The sequence below is a fragment of the Oryctolagus cuniculus genome, chromosome 3, assembly GCF_964237555.1.
Source record: "Oryctolagus cuniculus chromosome 3, mOryCun1.1, whole genome shotgun sequence".
NCBI lineage: Eukaryota > Metazoa > Chordata > Mammalia > Lagomorpha > Leporidae > Oryctolagus > Oryctolagus cuniculus.
Window position 1 is genome coordinate 183,359,311 of NC_091434.1, and position 24,632 is coordinate 183,383,942.

Sequence of the window (24,632 nt, forward strand, 5' to 3'; positions counted from 1 at the left end):
TGATGTCTTTCAAGGTTCACATTAGAGGGAAGCTAGAGGCAGAGCTAGGACCTGCCCTGGTGCCACAATGTGGGAGGTGGGTGTCCCACACAGTGTCTTAGCTGCTCTGCCAGACTCCCGCCCCTACCAGGAAGTGTCACTCATAATTAGACAGGAAAGTGAGGGTTTTTGTTACAGACCACACACAGGTTCAAGGATTCACTAACAGGACTTATTGGAAACTTGCTAAAACCAACATAAGATTCACTAAAAGCTGTTAGACCCACAGTTACAGTTATACAGGGAAAGACTACAGATTAAAATCAGCCAATGGAAGGCGGTGGAGGGGGCAGAATCAGAGGAGTTCCTGTGATCTTGCGTTCACCCCTCCCAGTGGAGCTGTGGAGGCGCGCGGTTCTCCCAGCAGCGGCAGCATGTGGTAGTTCAGAGGGAGTGTGCCGGCAGGAGCCGCTCACGTCAGCCTTGCAGTCTGGAATGACTACTGGGGCTCGGCCTCATAGGCGTGGTTGACTGTGGATGTGGCTGACCTTAGTTCCCAGCTCCTCCGGGGTCAAGCTGATTCGGATGACCGAAGCCCTCTCTCTAAATCACGTTGTAAGCATAGACTTTCTGGCATGGCCTAGGGTGCCCAGATAAGCACTCTAATAAAGCAAGATATTACAAGTGCTTAGCATTTACATCCCAGGAGCCAAGGACAAAAGCCAGCCTTCTCTTTGAGCAAGGTTAATTCCTGACTGTACACCAACCATATTACTCAATCATTTGGACTCATTCCTTCACTTTTTAAAAATATATATTTATTTATTTAAAGGCAGAGTTAGAGAGAGGAAGAGATAGAGAGAGAGCTTCCTTCCCCTGGTTCACTCCCCAAATGACCGTAATGGCTGGAACTGGCCTGGTCCAAAGCCAGGGTTGGGAGCTTCTTCGTGGTTTCTCATGTAGGTGCAGGGTCCAAGCACTCGGGCATCCTCTGCTGCCTTCCTGTGCACATCAGCATGGAGCTGGATCGGAAATGGAGCAGCCAGGACTGGAACTAGCTCCCATGTGGAATGCCGTTGTCACAGGCGGTAGCTTTACCCACTACGCCACAACGCCAGCCCCTTGATCTCATTCCTAAAATATACCAAAAACTACATAGTAACTTGTCATTACAAATTATTTTGGGGGGCTGGCACATATCAGGTAAAGCCACCTCCTGTAGTGCTGGCCCTCCATATGGGTGCTGTTTCAAGTCCCAGCTGCTCCACTTCCAATCCAGCTCTCTGCTATGGCCTGGGAAAGCAGTAGAAGATGCCCAAGTCCTTGGACGCCTGCAACCACGTGGGAGACCAGAAGAAGCTCCCAGCTCCTGGCTTCGCATCGACGCAGCTCCAGCCATTACAGGCAATTGGGGAGTGAACCAGTGGATGGAAGACCTTTCGCTCTCTGCCTCTCTCTCGCACGCTCTCTCTTTCTCTCTCTCTCTCTGTAACTCTTGACTTTCAAATAAATAAATCTTAAAAAATAAATAAATAAAAAATAAAAATTATTCTGGGGCCAGTATTGTGACACAGTGGGGTAAGCCCCTACTTGTGACACCAGCATTTTATAGGGGCACCTATTTAAGTCCCGGCTGCTCCGCTTCAGATCTGTCTGCTAACATACCTGGGAAAAGCAGCAGCAAAAAGATGGCTCTAGTCCTTGGGCCCCTGCCACCCCCTGGAAAGCCAGAGGTGAAGTTCTAGGCTCCTGACTTCAGCCTCATCCAAGCCCTGGCTATAGTGATCATTCAGGGAGTGAACCAACAGCTGAAAGAAACCTCTCTCCCCCTCTTCCTCTTCCTCCGTCACTCTGCCTTTCAAATAAAAATTATTTGAATGGCCAACTGACAATTCAGTTAATTTTGTTGATTTGAAACCAACTGTCTTATAAAGGGACTTGTACCCATTTATTAGATCCCAGTTGGATACCAGTATTTGGAAATATCGCTTTGATTCCCACCTGGATTTGGCAGTCCAGAATGTGTAGTACAGTTAGATTCCATATGCGTAAAAGGTACGCCTTTACTCTAATGTGAGAGTGGGGCATTAACTACAGGGAGATGAGGAAGAAAGGTAAGCTTTATATTTCCACTTGAGAGGTCCTCGGGCAAATCAGTTTTTTAGGAGGGTGTAGGGTAGTTGATATAGAAATTAATTCCCTTAAAACAACCATGTCTGTATATTTCTGGTAGAATCTTCATGGAACCCTAGCATACTTCACGCTAGTTTGCAGACTACAGACATATGACATGGTTAATCAGTAAAAATGTATATTTCACCTAATTGAATTGTTAAACATTGAAAACCTCTTATGTCCAGAGGCAGGGTAGTACAGCTTTTAAAAGAAAAACGGGCCGGTGCCGCAGCTCACTAGGCTAATCCTCCACCTTGCGGCGCCGGCACACCAGGTTCTAGTCCCAGTCAGGGCGCCAGATTCTGTCCCGGTTGCCCCTCTTCCAGACCAGCTCTCTGCTGTGGCCAGGGAGTGCAGTGGAGGATGGCCCAAGTGCTTGGGCCCTGCACCCCATGGGAGACCAGGAGAAGCACCTGGCTCCTGCCATCGGATCAGCGCGGTACGCCAGCCACGGCAGCCATTGGAGGGTGAACCAACGGCAAAAGAAGACCTTTCTCTCTGTCTCTCTCTCTCTTACTGTCCACTCTGCATGTCAAAAAATTTTTAAAAAATTAAAAATAAATAAATAAATAAAAGAAGAAAAACGAATGCTTAAATACACGTCTATGAGATAGCTGCTCTGCTCTGTGAGTAGCTGTAGTCACGGGGAGCACAGGTGAGATCCTTATTCGTAGACGGTGATAGCCGTATAAGGTGGTAAATGTCACCATACCTGCTGGGAAGGATGGTACCACTTTTCCGTCGGTTGGGCCTTGATTCCCCTGGATCTCTGACAGCTGCAGACCAGGGCCTGGGAGGGCACTGCAGGAAGAGCAGGAGCAGAATCAGTGTACAAGTGGTTGCAAGCAGCATTGCATGACGACCACAAAATACCTGATGCAGCTGACTTGATAAACATAACAGGTTTATCTCACTAGCAGTTTGGGAGACTGAAAGTCCAGATAGGTTAAGTGCAGATGTGGCAACCTCTGTTTGGCTACATCAACCTATGGTGTAGACTGCAATGGCAGGAGCTCATGTCAGACTGAGCATTCAAATCTCAAGCTAAGAGCAGAGAGTAGGTGAGGGGTTTTGTGATGACACTTCTATGAGATCTAGAGAGGTCACAAGAGAACTGCCTTTGGAGAGTATGTCCACAGTGACCTAAGGGCCTCCCAGCAGGCCCGCCTCCCTATAGTGTCACCCTACGGATCGGGTCTTCTCCAAATTCCTCTTTGTTGCTTAGCTATATTATCTTGGCCAAGTTACCTAATTTGAACTTTGGATTCCTTATCTGTAAAAGGAATTTGATACTTACTTGTAGAATTATTTTGAGTTTAAGCTTAGATGACATCTGTAATCCAAGGGTCCCATGGTTTTTATATCTTTTCTGTTGATAGCCAGGTAAGAATATCTAAACTGCTGTCCAGTGTGACAGCACACTTCAACTTCAGAAATGCTTTACCTTCTTCTAATCGTTATCACCTGTTGCTCCAAGGGATTATTCCAGGTTGCTCCTAGATTTCTGAGATGAGTGGGACCGGCATTGTGGTGTAGCAGGTGAAACACCACCTGAGACCCACATCCCATATGGTCACCAGTTCCTGTCCCACCTGTTCCACTTCCCATTCAGCTCCCTGCTAATGGTCTGGAAAAAGCAGTGGAAGATTGCTTGGGTGTTTAGGCCCCTGCCACCCACATGGATACCAGGATGAAAATCCTGGCTCCTGGCTTCAGCCTGGCCCAGCTCTGGCTGCTGCAGCCATCTGATGGGAGAGCGCTCTGTCTCTCCCTCTCTCTGTCTCTTTGTAACTCTTTCAAATAAATAAATAAATATATTTTAAAAAAATAATTCTAAGGTTGCTGTCTTTCATTAAAATAATGTTTTGACTACCTGGTAGTATAGAAGGTAGTATAGAAGAAAACTGCATTTTCTAACCATCATCCTTTTATCCTGTACTATAAAGAAAGACCACCCTGAGATCAAAGCCTTACCTCAGGTCTGATAGTACAAAATAGCAAGTAAAGTCTGCCCTGTTAAACCTGTTTCCTCTGAGATCAAAACCTTTGCTCTCAGGTCCTCTCCCCCCTGAATCCCAAGATACCCAACATCCTCCTCTGCCTACTCTCAAAGGAACCAAAAATTAGAAAATTCAGAAACTAGAAGAATTATGAAACGCTGCTCATGGAAGGCAAGACTTTTTATTAAAAAGAGCACTTTTGAAAAAGGAACGTTTTACTTTAGTTGTCAGTAGTTTCAGCCTCTCTGGAGGAGATCAGATACCTCATCCGAGTTTCTCCAACAAAAGGCTTCGCATACAGCAGAACAACTGCGTTTTTAAGGCTGGCTTTCTGGTACTGCCGCACGTATTCAAGGGACTTAAAGTACTCAGTAATAAGTCTTCAGTAGCTTTTGTTGTTGTTTTCAGAAGAGACACTATCAGATCATCACGCAGTGAGTGGGAAAATGGGCTGGGGATGTAGAGACAAGATAGAGCAGGCCTTTGCCAAAGTCCTGGGATCAGCCCAGTGCCCACAGCCTGTGAGGTGGGGATCCAGCGTTATTGAAGCGTAATACGCATACAGAAAAGTACAAATCTCGGACTTTGCGTGTTGAATTTTCAGTGTTTATGTATTTTAAGTTACATGCAAACTTCTGTGATTTGCTTCTGTTTTTCTCTCCAGATCATTTTTATGGTGGGACGTGGCTACCTGTCTCCAGACCTCAGTAAGGTACGGAGTAACTGTCCGAAAGCCATGAAGAGATTAATGGCAGAGTGCCTCAAAAAGAAAAGAGATGAGAGACCACTCTTTCCCCAAGTAAGGAAAAGCTTCAGAGCACCTAGGAAATGAGACTGACGTTCAGGGCCGATTTTCAAACACTTGTTCAGGAATAGTTTATAATTCATGGGTTTGGGATCCATGTAATTGTATTATGTACAGACTTCAGATAACTAAGCACAAGAAAATAATTTTATTAAAGTTAGAGGGGCCAGCGCTGTGGCACAGTGGGATAAACCTCTGCCTGCAGCGCCGGCATCCCATATGGGTGCTGATTCATGTCCCAGCTGCTCCTCTTCCACTTCAGCTCTCTGCTATGGCCTGGGAAAGCAGCATAAGATGGCCCAAGTGCCTGGGCACCTGTAGCCTCACGGGAGGCCTACAAGAAGCTCCTGGATTCAGATGGACCCAGCTCCAGCCATTGTGGCCATTTGGGGAGTGAACCAGCACGTGGAAAACTTTCCTCTCTGTCTGTCCCTCTGTCAGTAACTCTGCCTCTCAAATAACTAATAAAATATTAAAAAAAAAAAAGAAAGAAATTTGGGATCCCAATACAAAACTCAGAGGCTTGTATTTGTCCAGCAATTTTTGAAACTTTGGTTTCAGAGCCCTTTTCCACATTTTGTTTTATTTTTGTTGTTGGTTTTTTAAAGATTTTTTATTTATTTGAGAGGTAGAGTTATAGACAGTGAAAGGGAGAGAGAGAAAGGTGTTCTATACCCTGGTTCACTCCCCAGAAGGCCACAATGGCCAGAGCTGAGCTGAGCTGAAGCCAGGAACCAGGAGTTTCTTCCTGGTCTCCCACGTGTGTTCTGGGGCTCAAGCACTTGGGCCATCTTCTGCTTTCCCAGGCCATAACAGAGAGCTGGTCGGAAGAGGATTAGCTAGAACTAGAACCAGCACCCACATGGGATGCTGGCGCCTCAGGCTGAGGATTGACTTACTGCACCGCAGCACCGGGCCCTTTTATTTTTTCATTTGAAAGGCACTGTTAGAAAGAGGGAGAGACATGGAAATATTCCATCCAGTTGTTCACTCCCCAAATGGCCTTAATGGTCAGAGCTGGGCCAGACTGAAGCCAAGAGCCAGGAGCTTCTTCCAGGTCTCCCATGTTGGTACAGTAGCCCAAGGACTTGGACATCTCTCACTGCTTTCCCAGGTGCATTAGCAGGGAGCTGGATCAGAAGTGGAGTAGTTGGGACTTGAGCCAGTACCCATATGGGATGCCAGTGTTGTAGGCAGTTTTACCTATTATGCCACAACACCAGCCCCCAATTTTTTTCTTTAAGATTTATTTTATTTATTTGAACGGCAGAGTTACAGAGAGGGAGAGAGAGAGAGAGAGAGATCTTCCTTCCACTAGTTTATTCCCTAAATGGCCACAGTAGTTGGGACTGGGCCAGGCCAAAATCAGGAGCGTGAAACTCCATCCAGGTCTCCCACGTGGGTGCAGGGTCCAGCCACTTGAGCCAGCATCTGCTGCTTCTCCAGGTGCATGAGGGAGCTGGGTCGGCAACCGGAGTCCCAGCTGTTCCACTGATAATCCAGCCCCAGCTAACAATCTCTGACAAGCCTCGCAGAGAACTGAACTGCTATAGTGCATGCTGTAGTATAAATTCACTGTTTTCTGATGGTTAGGAAGTCCCTGGTAACACCGAAAAAATAAACCTAGGTAAGTTACGATCTCAGAGGGGAAGTGCTGACTTTGCTAGTAAGGCTGCTGGCAGGATTTCAGCAGTGCGCCTTTGGAACCCTCAGTGATTTTCTGTCACTAAGGCACTGTTACAGGAGCCAGTACCATGGCTTAGCACGTAAAACCACTGCCTGTGACACCAGCATCCCATACGTTTACCAGTTCGTGTCCCAGCTGCTCCACTTCAGATCCAGCTCCCTGTTAATGGCCTGGGAAAAACAGTGGAGGACAGCCCAAGTGCTTGGGCCCCAGCACCCACTTTGGAGACCCAGATGAAGCTCCTGGCTTCTGCCTGGCCCAGCCCTAGCCATTGTGGCCACCTGGGGAGTGAGCCAATGGATGGATGATCTCTGTCTCCCCCTCTTTTTCTGTAACTTTCAAAATAAATAATAAGTAACTCTTTATTTAAAAAGTCACTATTACAGGATGAAGCTTCACTGATCCTTGTTTTTTATCAAAAAGCTTTTATTCTTCTCTAAAGAATTAAAGAAGATAGAATTGATGATTTTAACAAATCTCTCAAGGGGCTACCTCAGAAGAAGTATATGAAGGAGCTTCAAAAAGTTCATGGAAGTGAAATCAATAGTGTGTGTCTTCCAAGCACCTGCATGTGTCCACATACTGGGTTTTGTGGTTGTGGTGTGTTTACCGCAGAGGACCTCTGGTTTAAGACTACCAGGGTGAAAGACCAGCATTGCTGACCACTGTCAGCAGGACCCTGCACTGAGGCGCGAGGGTTTCTTATTCATCAGGGTTGCTGTCACTGCAATTACATCCTTAAGTGTGGGGAGCAACTGGGAGCAACTCGGACTAGACTGTTACTGGAATTAAGACTTATTCTATGCATCTGCTCTCCCACAATATGGCGCTGGGAGAGGAGGCAACAGCTTCTACACAGCTGCCTCCAGTTCAGCCAATAAACAGCAGGACCTGCTCCTGATTGGAGGAGAGCAGCGTACTCGGCGTGTGGGTAGCAGAGTTGGGATTGGTGGAAGAGGACTATAAAGGAGGAGAGAGACAACATGCACCAGGAACATCTAACGGGAACATCCGGATAACATCTGAGCAGCCCCCAAGAGAGCCGGCCGGTGGTGTGCCGCTCCCCCGCGGAAGTGGGGAAAGTGGCAGGGGGAACCGCCCTTCCACGGAGGTGGAAGGGACAGTAGCCAACCCGGGAAGAACCAGCAGCAAACCCGGGGAGGGCCGAGCAGATGAAAGAACAGCGCAGGGTCCTGTGTCGTTCCTCCACGAAGAGGGGAAGCGACACAATGGTGCCGTGACTCGGATATGAAGTCTAGGCAGGGTTTAGTGTCGTTCCTCCACGAAGAGGGGGAGCGACACTTAAGCCTACTTTTTAAAATGATATGAAAGGATAGGGTTGGCGCTGTGGCACAGCGGGTTAATGCCCTGGCCTGAAGCACCAGCATCCCATATGGGTGCTGGTTCAAGACCCGGCTGCTCCACTTCTGATCCAGCTCTCTGCTATGACCCAGGAAAGCAGTGGAAGATGGCCCAAGTCCTTGGGGCCCTACACCCACATGGGAGACCCGGAAGAAGCTCCTGGCTTCAGATTGTTGCGGCCAACTGGGGAGTGACCCATCGGAAGGAAGACCTCTCTCTCTCTCTCTCTCTCTCTCTCTCTCCCTACCTACCTACCTACCTACCTACCTACCTTTCCTCTCTGTGTAACTCTGACTTTCAAATAAATAAATATTTTTTTAAAAATTTAAAAATAAGGCCGGCGCCGCGGCTCACTAGGCTAATCCTCCGCCTAGCGGCGCCGGCACACCGGGTTCTAGTCCCAGTCGGGGCGCCGGATTCTGTCTCGGTTGCCCCTCTTCCAGGCCAGCCCTCTGCTGTGGCCAGGGAGTGCAGTGGAGGATGGCCCAGGTGCTTGGGTCCTGCACCCCATGGGAGACCAGGAAAAGCACCTGGCTCCTGGCTCCTGCCATCGGATCAGCGCGGTGCGCCGGCCGCGGCGGCCGTTGGAGGGTGAACCAACGGCAAAGGAAGCCCTTTCTCTCTGTCTCTCTCTCTCACTGTCCACTCTGCCTGTCAAAAAAAAAAAAAAATTTAAAAATAAAATTATATGGAAGGAAAAAAATGCTCAGGCTTCTCAGTGTAACATTTCATCCATCACATAAAATGCATGTGTACATTATTAGAGGCCACTACTTTTAGGAATTATTTTCACCTTTTTAAAAAAGATTTATTTATCTATTTATTTATTTGAAAGAGAGAGACAGAGAGAGAGGTCTTCCATTCACTGGTTCACTACCCAAATGGCTGCAGCTGGGCTGATTTGAAGCCAGGAGCCAGGAGCTCCTGGCCATCTTCTACTGCTTTCCCAGGCCATAGCAGAGAGCTGGATCGGAAGTGGAGCAGCCGGGACTAGAACCGGCGCCCATATGAGATGTCAGCCACTGCAGGCAGAGGTTTAACCTCCTAAGCCACAATGCTGGCCCCCTGTTTTCACATTTTCATTACCTTTTCACACAAAAACAACGCTGTGCCACATAAATCTTAAATGGCTACAGATCTGTATGTAAAAGCATAACTATAAAATATGAAATTGTTCATAGTAATAAGATAGAAAGGTTTTCCTAAGCAAGAGGCAAAGTCCAGAAGTTACAGAGGAAAAGATTAACATATATGGCTGCAGTAACACTTTAAATGTATATATTGTAAATGAAAATAGAAAAATAATTGTAGAGTATATGAAAAAAGTAATAGTTATACAAAGGACTCCTGCAGATCACTCAAAAAGAAAACAAAAGATATTAGCAGGGTATTCACAAAAGAAATACAGATAGTGAGACAACTTGGGGAAAGATGTGAAGACTTCATTGGCTCAGTAAAATACAAAGGCACACCACAGTGAGGTATGTTTTGATTTTTGTCTGTCAATTTGGCAGTATCCAGAATTAAGAACAGTGTTGAGAGAAGGAAAGAGCATTCTTTTTGAAAATTTTAACAATATAGATGGGAATGTAAGTTATTTTTTGGAAGGAAGTGGTGGAATCTATAGATCTAAAATACTCCAAAAAAAAACTTGCTGCAGAACCTACTTCCCTAAGTATTCGTATATACACACAAGAATGTTTACTATAATGGGGAAAATTACAGAGAAAAAGATTAAGATAGCTGTATAGGGGCCAGTGCTGTGGTGTAGCAAATAAAGCCACCGCCTGCATTGCCGGCATCCCATATGGGCACCAGTTCAAGTCCCGGCTGCTCCACTTCCAATCCGGCTCTCTGCTATGGCCTGGGAAAGCAGGAGAAGATGCCCAAGTCTTTGGGCCCCTGCACCTACATGGGAAGACCTGGAGGAAGCTCCTGGCTCCCACTGGGAAGTGAACCAGTGTATGGAAGACCTCTCTCTCCCTGCCTCTCCTTCTCTCTCTGTGTAACTCTGACTTTCAAACAAGATAGCTCTATATAGGGCATGGATGTTAATGAGGGAAGATGAAAGCAGTGCAGTAAAATAGGTGTGGTACGACGCCACGTCAGAAGGTGTGAGGAGAGCTCTGTCTTCACGTGCGTGTGGTTATGCTTAGGAAGGGCCTACAAGAAGGTAGTCTAACTGCGGTTACCCGTGGAGGGTAGGACTTATGAGTCTTACACTGTTTTTGTATTCCTGTTAGGCTTGGAATTTTAAAATTTGTCTAACATCACTTACTTTGTTGCTTTTCTTACACTAATCATTATAAAGATTATAGTTTAACTGTTAAAGGTTTTGCTAGCTCAGGATAACAATAATAATAGTAAAGATTGCTAAAGTTGTGTTGACTGTTATGTGTGCCAGGCGTCGTGCCAGGGCCTTCATACAGATGCCCCATGGTTATGAGCATGCACCATCATGCTGAACACCCTCAAAGGCCAGAGCCCGTTTCCTTGTCTCTTCACATTTGTACATTTCTATGCTTCATGTATTGCTGCCTACTTGTCGAGTTTTTCTGTCTTCACTCTTAGGTTGTCACCTGTCACTTCTCATTCATGTGCCACTAGCAGTTTGGGTCACTGGGTGTCCTACTTTTAATTATGCCAAATTTCTTTAGAGATAGTCATACAAAAATTATACTCCATCTTCCCAAGTAGGACTTGTGGTTTATGGCAAATTAAGTATAGGTTTTGAATTTTTGTATTTACAGCTCCAAGACTGGCAAATGGTCTAAAATATAAATTTAGTTAATTATGAGTTATGTACCTCATATAATTTATAGAAACAAAAGCTGTAGTCACTTGGTAGCTTTCTTTTGTTCTTCAGGAAAAATAATAAAGTGTCTTTAAATGATTTGCAGGTATTTATGAGATTGAAAACACTGTAAGATTTCAGATGCTTTCTTATAAAATATAATGGAGTTCTTGAAGATTTGTGTCATATTTTCTTTTTTTTAATGTCTTTTTTTTTTTTTTTTTTTTTTTTGGTAGATTCTCGCCTCCATTGAGCTGCTGGCCCGCTCATTGCCAAAAATCCACCGCAGTGCATCAGAACCCTCCTTGAATCGGGCTGGTTTCCAGACAGAGGATTTTAGTCTATATGCTTGTGCTTCTCCAAAAACACCCATCCAGGCAGGGGGATATGGTGCGTTTGCTGTCCACTGAAACAAATTAAATGAGTGAGAGATTACAGGAGGGTAACAACAAAAGAAAAATACATGAACGCATGTTTGCTTGTATGTTAAATGGAGTAGGATGTGTTTTTTTTTTAAAAAAGGTGAACCAAAGAACACTTGTGGCTTAAAGACTGGAGGTGTTTATTTCCCAATCTAAAATTCATTCCTAAGATTGGATTTTCAACAACCACAGGTAAAAATACACAGATATTGCTAAAAAGTGGCAGCGCCTCTTCCAGAGGCTGTAATTCCTGTCCCACGTTTGTTTCATTCACTTGGCTATTCTAATTATTGCATTTGACTTGACTCACGCAGCTTCTGTTGTGAGCTCTCACTCATCAGTGCTCCAGAGGACTTGAGCCGTGCGTGTGGTTGCAGGTGGAGGCTGACACTGGCTTAGCCCGTGCTGCATCAGACTAACGGCGCAGATCTGGTCCAGGACGTCCCTCGGGTTGAATCATCCTAATTGCATTTGTAAAGTTTTCTCTATAACCATGCCTTTTTACTACAGTTTAGAAAGAAATTTCGGATGTGCTTTATTTCTATGAAGTGAGAGACTAAATTTCTTTTTATAAATTGAGGGTGCAAATGACCAGAGATGTTACTGAGAAGTGGCATGTTGGACATGAGTAAAGTGGTTTGCCTTTGGGTTTTTAATGCGAAAAATGTTATAAAGCAGAGTTCTTTTAGATAGTGTTTCTTTATATAGTAAGGATATCTCACAAACAAAAGAGCCCTCTGATCTCTCTCCCACATTCTCCCACCCCAATCTTCACAGAATTCTGTGAAAACTGTTAGGGTTGTTTTCCTCTGGGTGACTGTAAGCTGTTACTTACTTCTCACGGGACACATTTTAGCAATCACCATATCGTGGTGTCTCACAAGATTTCTGTCCCCTTTATAATCTTTCCCAGCAAGACTACTTATGATGAGTGAATACAGTTCTTTTGTTGTGTTATTATTCCATGGTGTAAAGTGTTGGTTCATGCTTCTTTCTTTCTTTCTCTCTCTTTCTTTCTTTCTCTCTCTTTCTTTCTTTCTTTCTTTCTTTCTTTCTTTCTTTCTTTCTTTCTTTCTTTTACTTATTATTATTATTATTTTGACAGGCAGAGTTAGACAGTGAAAGAGAGAAACAGAGAGAAAGGTCTTCCTTTTTCTGTTGGTTCACCCCCAAAATGGCTGCCACGGCCGGTGCAGTGTGCCGATCTGAAGCCAGGAGCCAGGTGCTTCCTCCTGGTCTCCCATGCGGGTGCAGGGCCCAAGCACGTGAGCCATCCTCCACTGCCCTCCCGGGCCACAGCAGAGAGCTGGACTGGAAGAGGAGCAACCGGGACTAGAACCCGGTGTGCCGGCACTGCAGGTGGGGGATTAGCCAAGTGAGCTGCGGCACCGGCCGGTTAATGCTTTCTAATGCCTACACTTTCTTGTTTTTGTTTTGTTTTGTTTTTTAAAAAAAGACTAAAAGGTGTCAGTCAGTGTGTTCTGAAGCAGCAGGAAAGCAGTTTGCTGTCCCTGCTTCCTAGTCTGTCCAGGACCCAGAGCTGCCCTGTTAACTACATCTTCATTCACTCACTGTGGATTGAGGATGACTTAAATACAGCTGACCATTCACGGTTTTTCCAGCAGACAGACAATATCTGCATAAATGCCATGCTTTGAAGTTAATAAAGAAGACATTTGGGGAGATTTTATAAACAGAATGCTGAAACACTTCCTTTATTTGCTTAAATTTCATCCAGAAAAACCACTTGTTAATAATCATGATACACCTTTTCAGTTGGTGGCTCAAGGTAAGTAATGCCACCATGATTTTACAGATTGATTCATGACTTTGAATTTAGGTAAAATAATGAAAAAGGACATTTCTCATCATTTGAAAAACGAGAATAAGAAAGGGCTGTCGGAATCACATACTGGAAGACATCAAGGTGCATGATCTCAAAACCCTCCAGTGACGTTGAAGACACATTTAAGTTATTAGAGGGATTTTATTTATTCACAAATAAGCATGTAGCTGACAAAGTCTTCACAACATTGACTTTGTCTGTGCAGTGTTCAAAGGGGGTTTGGCATTCTGAAGCACAGGGTGGCGGGACTGTTGTAGACGGAGCTCTTCCTGTGGCCCCAGTACACACCTGCCTGCCTGTGATCTTCCATCATTCGCTCCCAGCATCACCCTTCCCAGTCCTGCCGTCTGCATCTCCCTCTGTTCCTCTCTGCCTTTCCCAGGGGGCATTCCTGAGCTCTTGCAGCTGCCCAGAGACTGTGCCACCCCATAGACACACACTGTGCCTCCAGGGGTCACATGGTGTGGAGCTGCCCAGAGACTCTCTGCCGCCCCATAGACACACACTGTGCCTCCAGGGGTCGCATGGTGTGGAGCTGCCCAGAGACTGTGCCGCCCCATAGACACACACTGTGCCTCCAGGGGTCGCATGGTGTGGAGCCGCCCAGAGACTGTGCCACCCCATAGACACACACTGTGCCTCCAGGCGTCACATGGTGTGGAGCCGCCCAGAGACTGTGCCACCCCATAGACACACACTGTGCCTCCAGGGTCGCATGGTGTGGAGCCGCCCAGAGACTGTGCCACCCCATAGACACACACTGTGCCTCCAGGGGTCGCATGGTGTGGAGCTGCCCAGAGACTCTCTGCCGCCCCATAGACACACACTGTGCCTCCAGGGTCGCATGGTAATTCTCTTCTCCCTTCCAAAATGGCCCCACTGGAAATGTTAGTGGGAGAACAGGAAAAATATGGCAGGTGAGCTGTTTAGGTAAACATGTGTCTGGAGAAACAGGAAGCATTGAGATTAAATCAGCTTCCCTTTTGGTCAGCGTCCTTGTTGTCATTTGTTACGTTTTTTGTTCTATACTGATTTTAAATATACTCTCCAAATAAAGAAAACCAAATTTTCATGACCATATGTAGAGATAATCTCTTTGATGAGGTAATTGAAATGAACACTTGTTTTGTGACTCACTGCTGCTTTCCTAGAGCCTGAGCCCTCTTTTTATTATTATGTATTTCCTTCAGGAAGCAACCTTTTTACAAACTGCCTTATGTTTTAAAAGTCTGGCTAGTCATTGATAGGAAGTGAGACTTGTCCTCTGTTAGTTAGGGATCACGGACTCACTCAGTGTCTCAGGCGCATTTATTTCCAGGTATTAAAATGTCGTACTGGTGGTTGAAATCCTGAACCAGTAATGAAAACAGCCTCTGCGATGTTAGCTGTTTGACACCCCGGGGTAAATAACTGTTTCCCTCAACTGAATCACTTTCAACTGAAGGAAATGATCCTTTAAAAAATTCTGAAATAGGTATTTCATGACTAAAACCTTTTATCAATTATAGTCCTATTTGATCGAGAGTTTGCTGCATTAGTAAGCATTTCTACAACCTGTTTTATTTGCGTAAGAAATAACCTTTTAGATTTTTCATAGCATATCTTATCTAAAAATTGTATCAAATTATTTATACTTAATGGCCATTAAAATACATTTTATTCTGGATTAGAGGGTAATTGGTAAGGTTTTAAACTAGTTAATGTCTTTAGCTTAAAAAAAAAAAAAACTATAGCATTTCAGGAGTCCAAATCACAAGGTCTCATTCTTTAAAGTCCTCCCAAACGTTCTCTGCCTTTTCATGAATAAAGTCAGATGGAAGAGAGACCTTAGGTTTTCCTCAGCCTGAAAAGAGAGGGAGAAAATATTTCATATTGGACTCTAGTTAAATTTTCTGTTAGCAAATTAATAGTGAGATTTTCAAAATGTCACAAGATGTAGGTATTTCATATCAAGTAACTTCACACATGGAGATTCGCCTTTTCAAATAATGAATTGTAGGTGGAATAGGAAAATTAGATTTACAGATAAGCCAGAAAAAAACAAGGAGATTTTTTTTTTTCCCAAAAGCAGATCTGTCGCTTGTTATCCACATCTTTTCATTTATATTCTCTCTGATTGGGGAGACACCTACAGAAAGAGTTCTACTTGATCGATTCTTAGTCTCTTCTTATTTTTTTCTTGAACTCAAAGTCGGTTATGAAAAGATTTGATTCCATTAGAAGCAGAAGACTTTTAGTAGATTGACCTTTAGTGTCTGCTTTGATTTGGAGTTTGTTAAGATTTTCTTCTTTTTTTTTTCTAATTTTTTTTAAATTTTTTTTTCTGACAGGCAGAGTGGACAGTGAGAGAGAGAGACAGAGAGAAAGGTCTTCCTTTGCCGTTGGTTCACCCTCCAATGGCCGCCGCAGCCGGCGCACCATGCTGATCCGAAGCCAGGAGCCAGGTGCTTCTCCTGGTCTCCCATGGGGTGCAGGGCCCAAGCACTTGGGCCATCCTCCACTGCACTCCCTGGCCACAGCAGAGAGCTGGCCTGGAAGAGGGGCAACCAGGACAGAATCCGGTGCCCCTACCGGGACTAGAACCCTGTGTGCCGGCGCCGCAAGGCGGTAAGGATTAGCCTGTTGAGCCGCGGCGCCGGCCGTTTGTTTTTATTTTTAAGGCTTATATTCTAAGAACACTCTTCAACATAATAGAATGTGTAGTTATAATGAATAGGAAGTATTGTCTGAAGGCCTAAATATTTTTAGTATATATAAAATTTGGCTTAGGTTTTATTTTCCATTAATACAGTACTCACTTAATAGATTATATAATATTTTTATAAATATTCCTAATATGCAGATGTTATTTAACACTGTCTTCCTTCTGTGGGATTTGGATTCTAAGTAGATGCAGTGATTATTCATAAGAATAGCAAACCAGTCCAGAGGAATGTGTTAAATCGCTGAGGTAGCAATCTTAGCATCATGACGACTCAGCATCAGCAGTGGGGGGAGTGTGCATTTCTCGAGTCTGTTTGCCAAGAAGCTTCCGGAGGGTGTAGTCTAAATGTACTACTTTCCAAGGTCCTAATAATTTTTTTTTTAAATAATCAGTGCCAGACTCCCCAATCCTTTTAACTGTAAGAGTAAAGTAGTGATTCTTTTATTCTTCCTGGTATTTTGTTTCAAAATACCTTGGCTAATTGTTTAAAGGACTCCTTGGATGGAGAGAGTATCTTCATTCCAATATGTAGTTGTATTTACAGTGGTAAACAAATACTAATCACTGAAGATTGCTGAGAGGCTGTCAGCTGTCAGAACCTGGGTAGAGCCGGCACCTGGTCTGCCTCTGCCTCTGCGGTTTTCCAGCTGTGTTAAGTGGGCAGGTTCCTTGCTGTTCTGAACCTCAGCCTGCTCATCTGTGAACTAAGAGAAGTCCTGGTCTCTGCCTCATTAGGATCACTAGGAGAATCAGTTGCTAGTTTGTATAAACTGCAGTGAGGCGCCTGGCACAGAGCAGGCACTCGGTTCTCACGTTACCAGCTTGCACATCGGAGGGTCCCATCAGCCAGTCACTAGTGATCTGTGGTTTATTGGGACATTCCAACATTTTCAAGCAACCAGGTAGAATCTAATAGCAGTCAGAAACCGGGTAAGTTACTCCTCAGGTAAACAGTGTGTGCACATAAGTGACTGCTTAGCCTTGCAGAAGCTGCTGTTCAGAGAGCAAGTTAAATGTGTGAAAGTAGCCTTCCGTGTACTTGCATAGCACCTTGCACGTTTCTGCCTGCAGTTGTGTATATGAATTTACCTTGGCAGTTGGGGTGTAATGCTAAGGACCAATAAACTATCACTGAATAAGAAAGAAAAAAAATGATGTTATGGCTGACCAGATTCTGGTACTTAGTTACTGACCAGCTCCCAGAAACTAACTGAGTCTCTCATGACTGGAGCTGGCCTTCAGTTCCGAGTGGAAGCTGTGCACAAATGGGAGGTGGAACATAATGTCACGCAGTCCCCAGATCAGTAAGCCCGTGCAGTATGCCACCTCAGAGGGACTTCTGCGATTAAGGAACGCCTTGTACTGAGAGTTCTGCTAAGTGGCTAATTTTTTTTGGTGGCAGACAAATCATTTGACATGTTAATTTTATCTAGCAAAATGAGGTTGATTCCGACTTCTCTCTTCCTGACGAGTGGCATTATAATAATGTAATATGCTAGATGAAAATGAATGAGTAATTATGAGGGCAAAATATTGTGCGGCTAGACGTTACTATTTTGAGTCATTTTCCACGCAAGACCCAGCCGGGAGATTATCTCAGAGAGTAGTTGGTGCTGCTGAGCGGTATTGTGCATACTGCTTCCACACACCTGGGTTCTTCCATGAGCATAAGCCGGTCTTGCTTCGCAGCCAGTGGAGTGTAGCTGGGTTTGTGATACGTAACTAGTTGTCTTTCAGTAAGGTTCGGATGAGGCTTTTCTGTGTCTCTAGGTTGAGATAACTTTTTTAAAATTAGCTTTTGTCCTCCCTCTACAGGAGAATTTGCAGCCTTCAAGTAGCCACACCATCATGGCAGCATCTACTCTTAATTCTTAAGTCTTGTGTTCGTAAAATTTGTTAACATCAAAACACAGTTCTGTTCCTCAAATCCTTTTTTAAAGATATCAGATTTCCAATGCATAAGCTGTGTGGAACAGAGTGGAGTTTCCTATTCAAGAAAAGAGGGAAGAATGTTTTAGGATCCAGACACCTCTGCTGCCAGTGTTTCTTCAACACAAATACCACGTGCCCACTCCCAGACGAAGAGGAGGACCCCGAGCCCTGGCCTTTTGACAGTCAGGCTGATGGAAGGTGCTGCTGCAGCTTGGGAGACTGGGAAGACCTGCCGGCCCACTTGCCTGTGACCGCCGGGTGGACGCGCGGCCGAGCCTCTGGCAGGGCAGTTCCGTCACCACGCGGCATCCTCTTGCCTGCTCTGGGAGCTTGCTGTGGAGCTCCTCCCCGAGCTGTCCCGGTTCACTGCTGAGGGACGGAACAGAAGTGCAGCATGCCGGTCCTGTGTGGGGCGCGTCCAGTCCTGGGGGTGGCAGGGGGAGCCAGGGGGGAGGTGACCAGGAGCGGGGGTCTGGGCAGAGGGAAATGGGATGCTGCATCTTCTCCCTGACCTCACGGAGGGGCCGCCTAACCACGCAGGCTGCAGGGCGCGTGCTCTCAGTGGGTCCAGCAATGCAGGTGGCGGGGGACGTTTCTCCTGCACGACGTAGCAGATTCTCAGGACAATTCAGTTTGTGTCTTCTCCTGCGCTCTTCCAGTCACCAAGTACTTACGTGGCTACCTTGTCCAGAGCATAAAATGCCAGGGGCAATAACTAATTTAAAAGCCTGCAAAACTGCTTAATAACAGTTTTGAATGTGATAAATTTGTGTAATTTAAATGTAAGATACAGGTTTTAATTTCTGAGTTTCTTCTATTTTTATTAAAAAGAAAATCTCAAATTTAATTGAATTGGAATAAAAACACTTCCCATGAGAATTGTAATGTGCTGAAAATTGTATTTTTGTTATATAAACAACATTTAAAGAAAGATCATTATCCTTTTCTCTAAGTATGGGGAGTCTTAGCATAATGACAAATATTTATAATTTTTAAATTAATGATACTTGCTGGATCCACACTAATATCTTTGCTAATAATCTCATTGTTTCTTCCAACTTATTCCTACACTACATCCTACATCTTCTTTCCTAGTCTTTTTTTTTTTTTCTAGAATATGCAATCTAAAATAAAAATGGTGGTGTCTCCATTCATTCTCCTCCTGTTTTTCCCAAGCCTGGTCTTCAAAAGGTTGGGTAATTAGGCACCTGAGTTCCACAGGCAGAGACCAGCAAATTTGAGAATATTGGCACCAAGGGAGAGTATGTGGAGCCTCATCAGTTGCTTTTACAGAAAAAGCTCATGTGGTATTAAGAACCTAATTTTTCTAAACTTTGCACAAATGAAGAAAATGTATGATCTATCTATAGCTTCCCTTGACCTTTATTGAAGGGTAGTATAAATCTGAGTAGTAGCAAAGAAAGTGACTGTGGCTACTTGAGGGACAGATACCTCCTGTCTCAGGAGTCTAGGGTCTCTTACAGGAGTTAGCAGATGGAGCTGGCCCAGCTAAGCGGCAGCCAAGAACCTGCACCGGGACAGAGAGATGCTGTTTCGTGGTTGCAGACCGTAACTCCTGGTCCAGCTGTCGTATTGCAGCCTCCTCGCTCCCAGTAAGTGATTTTGCTAACATACCTGTGTTGGGTAGAAGGTCACTCAGAATTTCATGGACTTGAGAAAGGTTGTTCACGGAACTTGGAAACTTGTTAACCTTTTTGGAAAAGCGGTGTGTGTTTAAGTCTTACGTGAGCAGAGCAGTGTCTTACAGAATTCACAAACTGCGAAGCTGGAGTGACCGTGGACCTCCGCACGCATTGCGGCCTCTGAAAGGCGCTGGGCATGCTTTGTTAAATGTGTCTGTGTGGATGCTTTTAGACGTGGCTGTGTTCCCTTGGCCAAGGTTGGCTCAGAACTTAGAACTCAGCTGAGGAGGAAGCTTTGCGTTGCATTTTCTAGACAAGAGTAGGGTGAGATGCTGTTTTCTTCCCTTTCATTTCCGAGTGGGTGCTATCATCTGAATGAGGGAGGAGACTTGACATCAAATGAAGCTGTGCCCGGAAGCCTGGCTCAGGGATTGAGAGGTTTTCCCGTTTTTCCATCAAATAGTTTTTTTCTTTACTTTTTATTTAAGTGACATGAAAAGGGGTCTCTTTTGAGTTAGATTTGCTTTATTTTTTTGATGCTTAAACTACAGACAGACTTGCTGAGCTCCTAAGAAAACACGAGGAAGAAGTCCTCATGTGTGCGAAGCACTTTATGAGTCGTTTGTGTAGACTGTGGCTGCTGCTCCGATCGTCTTGTAGGGCGGTAACTCCACCCGTCGTCTTGTAGCGCGGTAACTGTTACTCCCGTTTCTGCAAGTGGCTGCTGAGCCTTCTCTAGGGAATCCGACTTGTGATAGGGTGAGAGGAGCTCTAAAGGAATGCTTCTAACCTAGTCCTTTGCCACTGAAATAATATTGCCCCTCAAAAGTAGTTTATAGGACTTGTGGACTTAAAAATCCGATGTGATCATTGTACATAGGTACACGCTAAAGGAAGATTCTGTCTAGCCATCAGTTCTGGTTCCTGAACGTGCCATCCCTGGTATGAGATCTGGAAGGACTCGGGGGCGTCCTGAAGCCGATGCCCCGTGTAAGCCCCATGCGTGGTAACTAACTGCGTCGGAGAACAGAGCGCGCGATGTCAAATGGGGCAAGACCTGCGTGCGGAGGCGTCCTCGGGGCGCACCGGCTCGTGTGCGCACCGTGTTGCTCGGCGCTGGTCGGGCCCTGCCGGAGATGCTGCACAACCGCCGCCTCTCTCGCCGGCCCGGCCAGCCCCTCGCCCCTCGCCCCTCGCCCCTCGCCCCTCGCCGTCCAGCTCCAGGGTGAAACACGTCGCAGGGTTCAGACGACCTCTTGAGAAACTAGCTCCTTCGGATGAGGCTATGATAGCTCTGTATCTTGAAAGGCGAGGAGCAGGAGCTGAGGACGGGGGAGACTGGAGATGGTGACCTCCGTGCGCACTTGCATCTTGAGCACTCCCATTCTGTCCTAAGGGCATTGTACATTGACGCAGAGATGCTGTGTCCGAGTGCTGCTGAAAGTGGTGCCGGCACCTGCTTAGGGGTAGCCTCAGAGTGCTAACCGTAATCTTCTGCATGAACCGAAGTTGTTAGGGTATCACTTCGCTAAGGTGAGCCAGCTTTTAATTCCCAGTAGGTTTGGCATGACAGCACAGCTTCCTGAGCTAGCCACAGCGCTCAGAGACCGCCCAGCTCAGAGGGTGCAATGGCTCCCCTTCTCTATCCCAGCTGGCAATGTGAGCGCCGGAACAGCAGCGCCTGGAGACGCAGGTGCCAGTCACCAGGCTGCAGGCAGACGGAAGCCAGAGAGGGAAGGTTGACGGAGTCTGAGCAGCAGATAGTTCCGCAGTCTTACATAGACATGGTGGAAGGCTCTAGGATACCTTGAGAATTTGCCAAATGATCTTACTGTGCCTTCATGATGCAATAACAAAGCTAAACTCTTAGCAGAAATCAGTGATACATGAAGAGAGCAGCCACTCTGGTTTAACTCAGCTGTGTTAGTATTTTTTTAAGCGTGCAATTTAGACTGCAAAGATAAATGCACTGAAGAGTTTATAGCCAAAACCACATTTAAAAAATGAGGACACACAGGTAAATTTTCAGTGAATAAAATTATTTTTTTAAAGTACATAATAGAAATATTTATCACATAGAGCAACTAAGTTGAAATTATAGTTCTGTGACTTTCTAGAGAAACTTTTGTATTCCCATAGGTTCTTGAAAGCATGGGCCTTTTATATAACAAACGTTTGAGAGACGTTTTAAGAAACTGCTCTAGTTTAGGGTTGAAGTATTGCATGCTGGGCAGCAATTGTGTGTTAAATTAGTGAAAAGGGAGAAATTAAATCACAGGACAGCATTTGATGGGATCAGTTTCCAGAGCACTGCTGCCAACCTAGACACTGATTTTCAAGGTCTGAAATGGGAACTTGCCTCCCAGGACTCGTCTGCTAGTGAGGCTGGACTGTGCTACGCGCCTGCCCTGGTGCACTGAGTCTGGAACTGAGAGCGACCTGGCTGGCCAGGGTAAAACTGGCCATGCTCCACGGTGTGCTTCTGGTGTCTTGTTTCATCCCTCATGAACGTCAGCCTGTGGTCTCCAGCATCCTGCAGTGTCTTCCTGAGATACTGCTGATGCCCGAGGGAGCGGAATGAGCCCCGGCTGAGGGCAGTCGCAGCTCTGCGCCCAGAGGTCAGAGGTGAGGGCCTGTAGGTTAGCCAGAGCAGAGTGACGCAGCCAGTGTCGCATGGTCCACGCTGCCAGCTCTGGGGAAACAGTCATCCTAGGATCCTTAGGTCAGCACAGTAGACCGCTTGCTGCTGCTGTTTTCAGATCACCTATTTTCATTCTCTTGGGCAGAGACAGGTGGGAGTTGAATCCTAATTTCTGTTACATCTTCTTTATCTTCATTTTGTTCCTAATTGTGGAAGGGGGGATTCACTGTTCCTACCAAGGCTGCTAAGGAACTGTTACCAATGCTTTAAGAAACACCATAGCAGCACTTGCAACCTGGTAAAGTGAGTAGGTTCCTTAGGTCAGTGTGCACAGCCTCACCCTGACATTTAGTTACATTATTAGATCAGTTTCATTAGTGTTTACTTTATTTAGCTATTCCGAGTACAACTAGTTCTGCATGAGGACACAGCCAGTGTATCCTTTTTGTGGTGCATTTCTTACAGGAATTCTGTAGATTGAAATACTCTGAAAACAGAACGGAAATGTTTATTCGTGTTCATGTGAGAAAGTCTGTGTGTACAAACCCTCTGCTTTGCCCAGCAGGCTGAGCGCTCACCTGCGGCCCCGTGCTGGGCAGCCGGCAGCTGAAGAGGCTGCTCACGGGGCTGGGAATGGGAGTGGGCTAAACTGCTCAGTCCCTCTTTGGTTTTGCAAGTTACTGTTGCATTTGTGTGTTCAGCCTTTTGTGTGAGTTGCACAGGAAATGGCAGACTAGCATCAGCAGCAGAGAGACTAGGCACAAATGCAGAGAACGTGGACCACGACGGGAGGGGCGGGAGTGAGTCTGAGGATAGGGCAAAACCAATGGGGGGGGGGGTTCTCTACAATTACCTAAAATGTAAGAGTGCAATAAGTGTGCTTTTCATTCTAAGCTGTGAACGGTTTTAAAAAAAGAAATCATCCCTTCCAGCAGCATCTGTGTATGTTCCATAGCTGATTCACACCAGCTGTGCGAGCACACGCCTTCTTATTCCTGTTGATCACCAACCTAAGTGACACCTTCCTGTCTTATTTCTCTTCATGTGGTTAGTTTACATACACGGGTGTGTGTGTGAGGGTGTGTGTGTGCACACACGCACGGTGCCCTTCTCCTGCCTTCATTTGAAAACGCGCTCACTGGGCCCCCTGCCATGCCCACGGCGGCCTCGCGGGCCTCCTCCATGTCAGTGACGGCATCGGTGGTGGCTCCACGCCTGGGTGTGCATCTGCTTCCCTCAGCGGCGACTGCTCCTAGGGTAGGACGTGCGACTGACGGGGGTGGCCCTTCCCACGGCAGCGTCTGTCTCTGAACTCTGCTCCGTAGTTGTGCTTGCTCTGTGGTTTGGTTTAGACCAAGAAAGAGGAAACGTCCTCCCGTTTCGTGTACGTGGATTGAGGACGCGTCTCCTGCCAGGGAGAGAAGGGAACTGCTTCCTGTGTGCGGTGCTGGGAGCTCCCGCCCCGCGCCCTGCAGCCCGCCACTCTCACATTCCTCTCCTTACTGCCAAAGGTTCAGGTTCTGTTCCGGTCAGTTCCACGCAGACACTGCACGGGTTCTCCTGCAGTCCGAGGTGTGCCCAGTGACAGGGTGGGGACTTTTTACTTGTCCACAGACCTCTCTTATACCTGCTTTGCAAAAATTACAATGGAGTAACTATTTTTAAAGCTTATTTTTCAATTCATAAAAAAGACATTTATTTTCAGTCAAATGGATAATGTCTCCTTCTTGTCCCTTAATCCTCAATGTTTGCTTGAACCTTTGCCTTTTTTTAAAAATTCTTCCCCACACCCACTTCTTGATCCTTTGGTTCTCTTTCCTGCTCAGGTCCCTTCATTTGTACTTTGGAGTTTTTCTCATGTAAATTTGTACAATGGAAAATATTGTTCAGTTTGGATAGAAAGCATGGAGAATTAAATAAAGATAGCTGAAATCAGATTGAAGACATTTATTTCTGTGTAAAGTTATTTAAAAACTCTGTATTATATAAAAGGCAAAAAAGTTCTATGTACTTGATGTGAATATGCGAACCTGCTATAATAAAGACTGACTGCATGGACACGGCTCATCAAGGTGGTTTTTCTAGCGCTGTTCAGGTCAGAAACAGAGCAATCTGGAAGGACTGAGAGTGTGCGTCTTGTTTCATCGGGGCAAGAAGCTCAGCTGTCCGTATCCCGGCTGGTGCTCATGGACACACGTGCTGCCCGACTGGGCCGTGTTGCAGGGACCCTCCAGCATTTCAGCGTCGTGACCACTGTCCTCGGCGTCCCTGCACAGGTGGCAGTGGGAACCCTACCTAGTTCAGTCATTTCTAGAGTTCATCTGTGAAACTTGACCTTCAGACTTCCTAACACCAGTGCAATCTCTCTAGGAACATAAAACGCACACACCCCCGTCTGTTGGAAAGTAAGAATGCACTAGGTCCTCTAATTTTTTTTTTTTTTATGGTGGTTACCCCAGTGAGTTTCGTGCATGTGGTTTAGCTAATTAATGTTTGGAGAAACTCCTTGACCATGTCTATCAGTGACTGGGCGAGGTTTCCAGGAAAGAAGTGAGCAGTCTGAAAACTTCCCCTGCAAACGCCGAGCCTGAGCAGTCAAGGATCGGGAAGTCCCCAGAGCCTGGCCTCGGCCTCCTGCCCTG

The 24,632-nt window shown here is 45.8% G+C and overlaps 1 protein-coding gene across 6 annotated transcripts in view; it reads left to right on the top strand.

The window, feature by feature from the left end:
* Positions 1 to 24,048, top strand: part of BRAF (B-Raf proto-oncogene, serine/threonine kinase) — a 212,184-nt gene extending 188,136 nt beyond the window's left edge. For 4 of the 6 annotated variants that reach the window (XM_051835106.2, XM_051835108.2, XM_017338789.3 and 1 more), the window contains 3 exons: positions 4,819 to 4,953; positions 11,039 to 11,192; positions 17,590 to 24,048. In XM_051835106.2, the coding sequence (XP_051691066.1) occupies positions 4,819 to 4,953; positions 11,039 to 11,192; positions 17,590 to 17,612 (312 nt within the window). In that variant the 3' untranslated portion in view covers positions 17,613 to 24,048. Of the gene's footprint in view, positions 1 to 4,818; positions 4,954 to 11,038; positions 11,193 to 17,589 lie in introns of those variants that run through there. The other 2 variants (XM_051835109.2, XM_051835110.2) reach the window with 2 other exon arrangements.
* Positions 24,049 to 24,632: the final 584 nt, after the last annotated feature.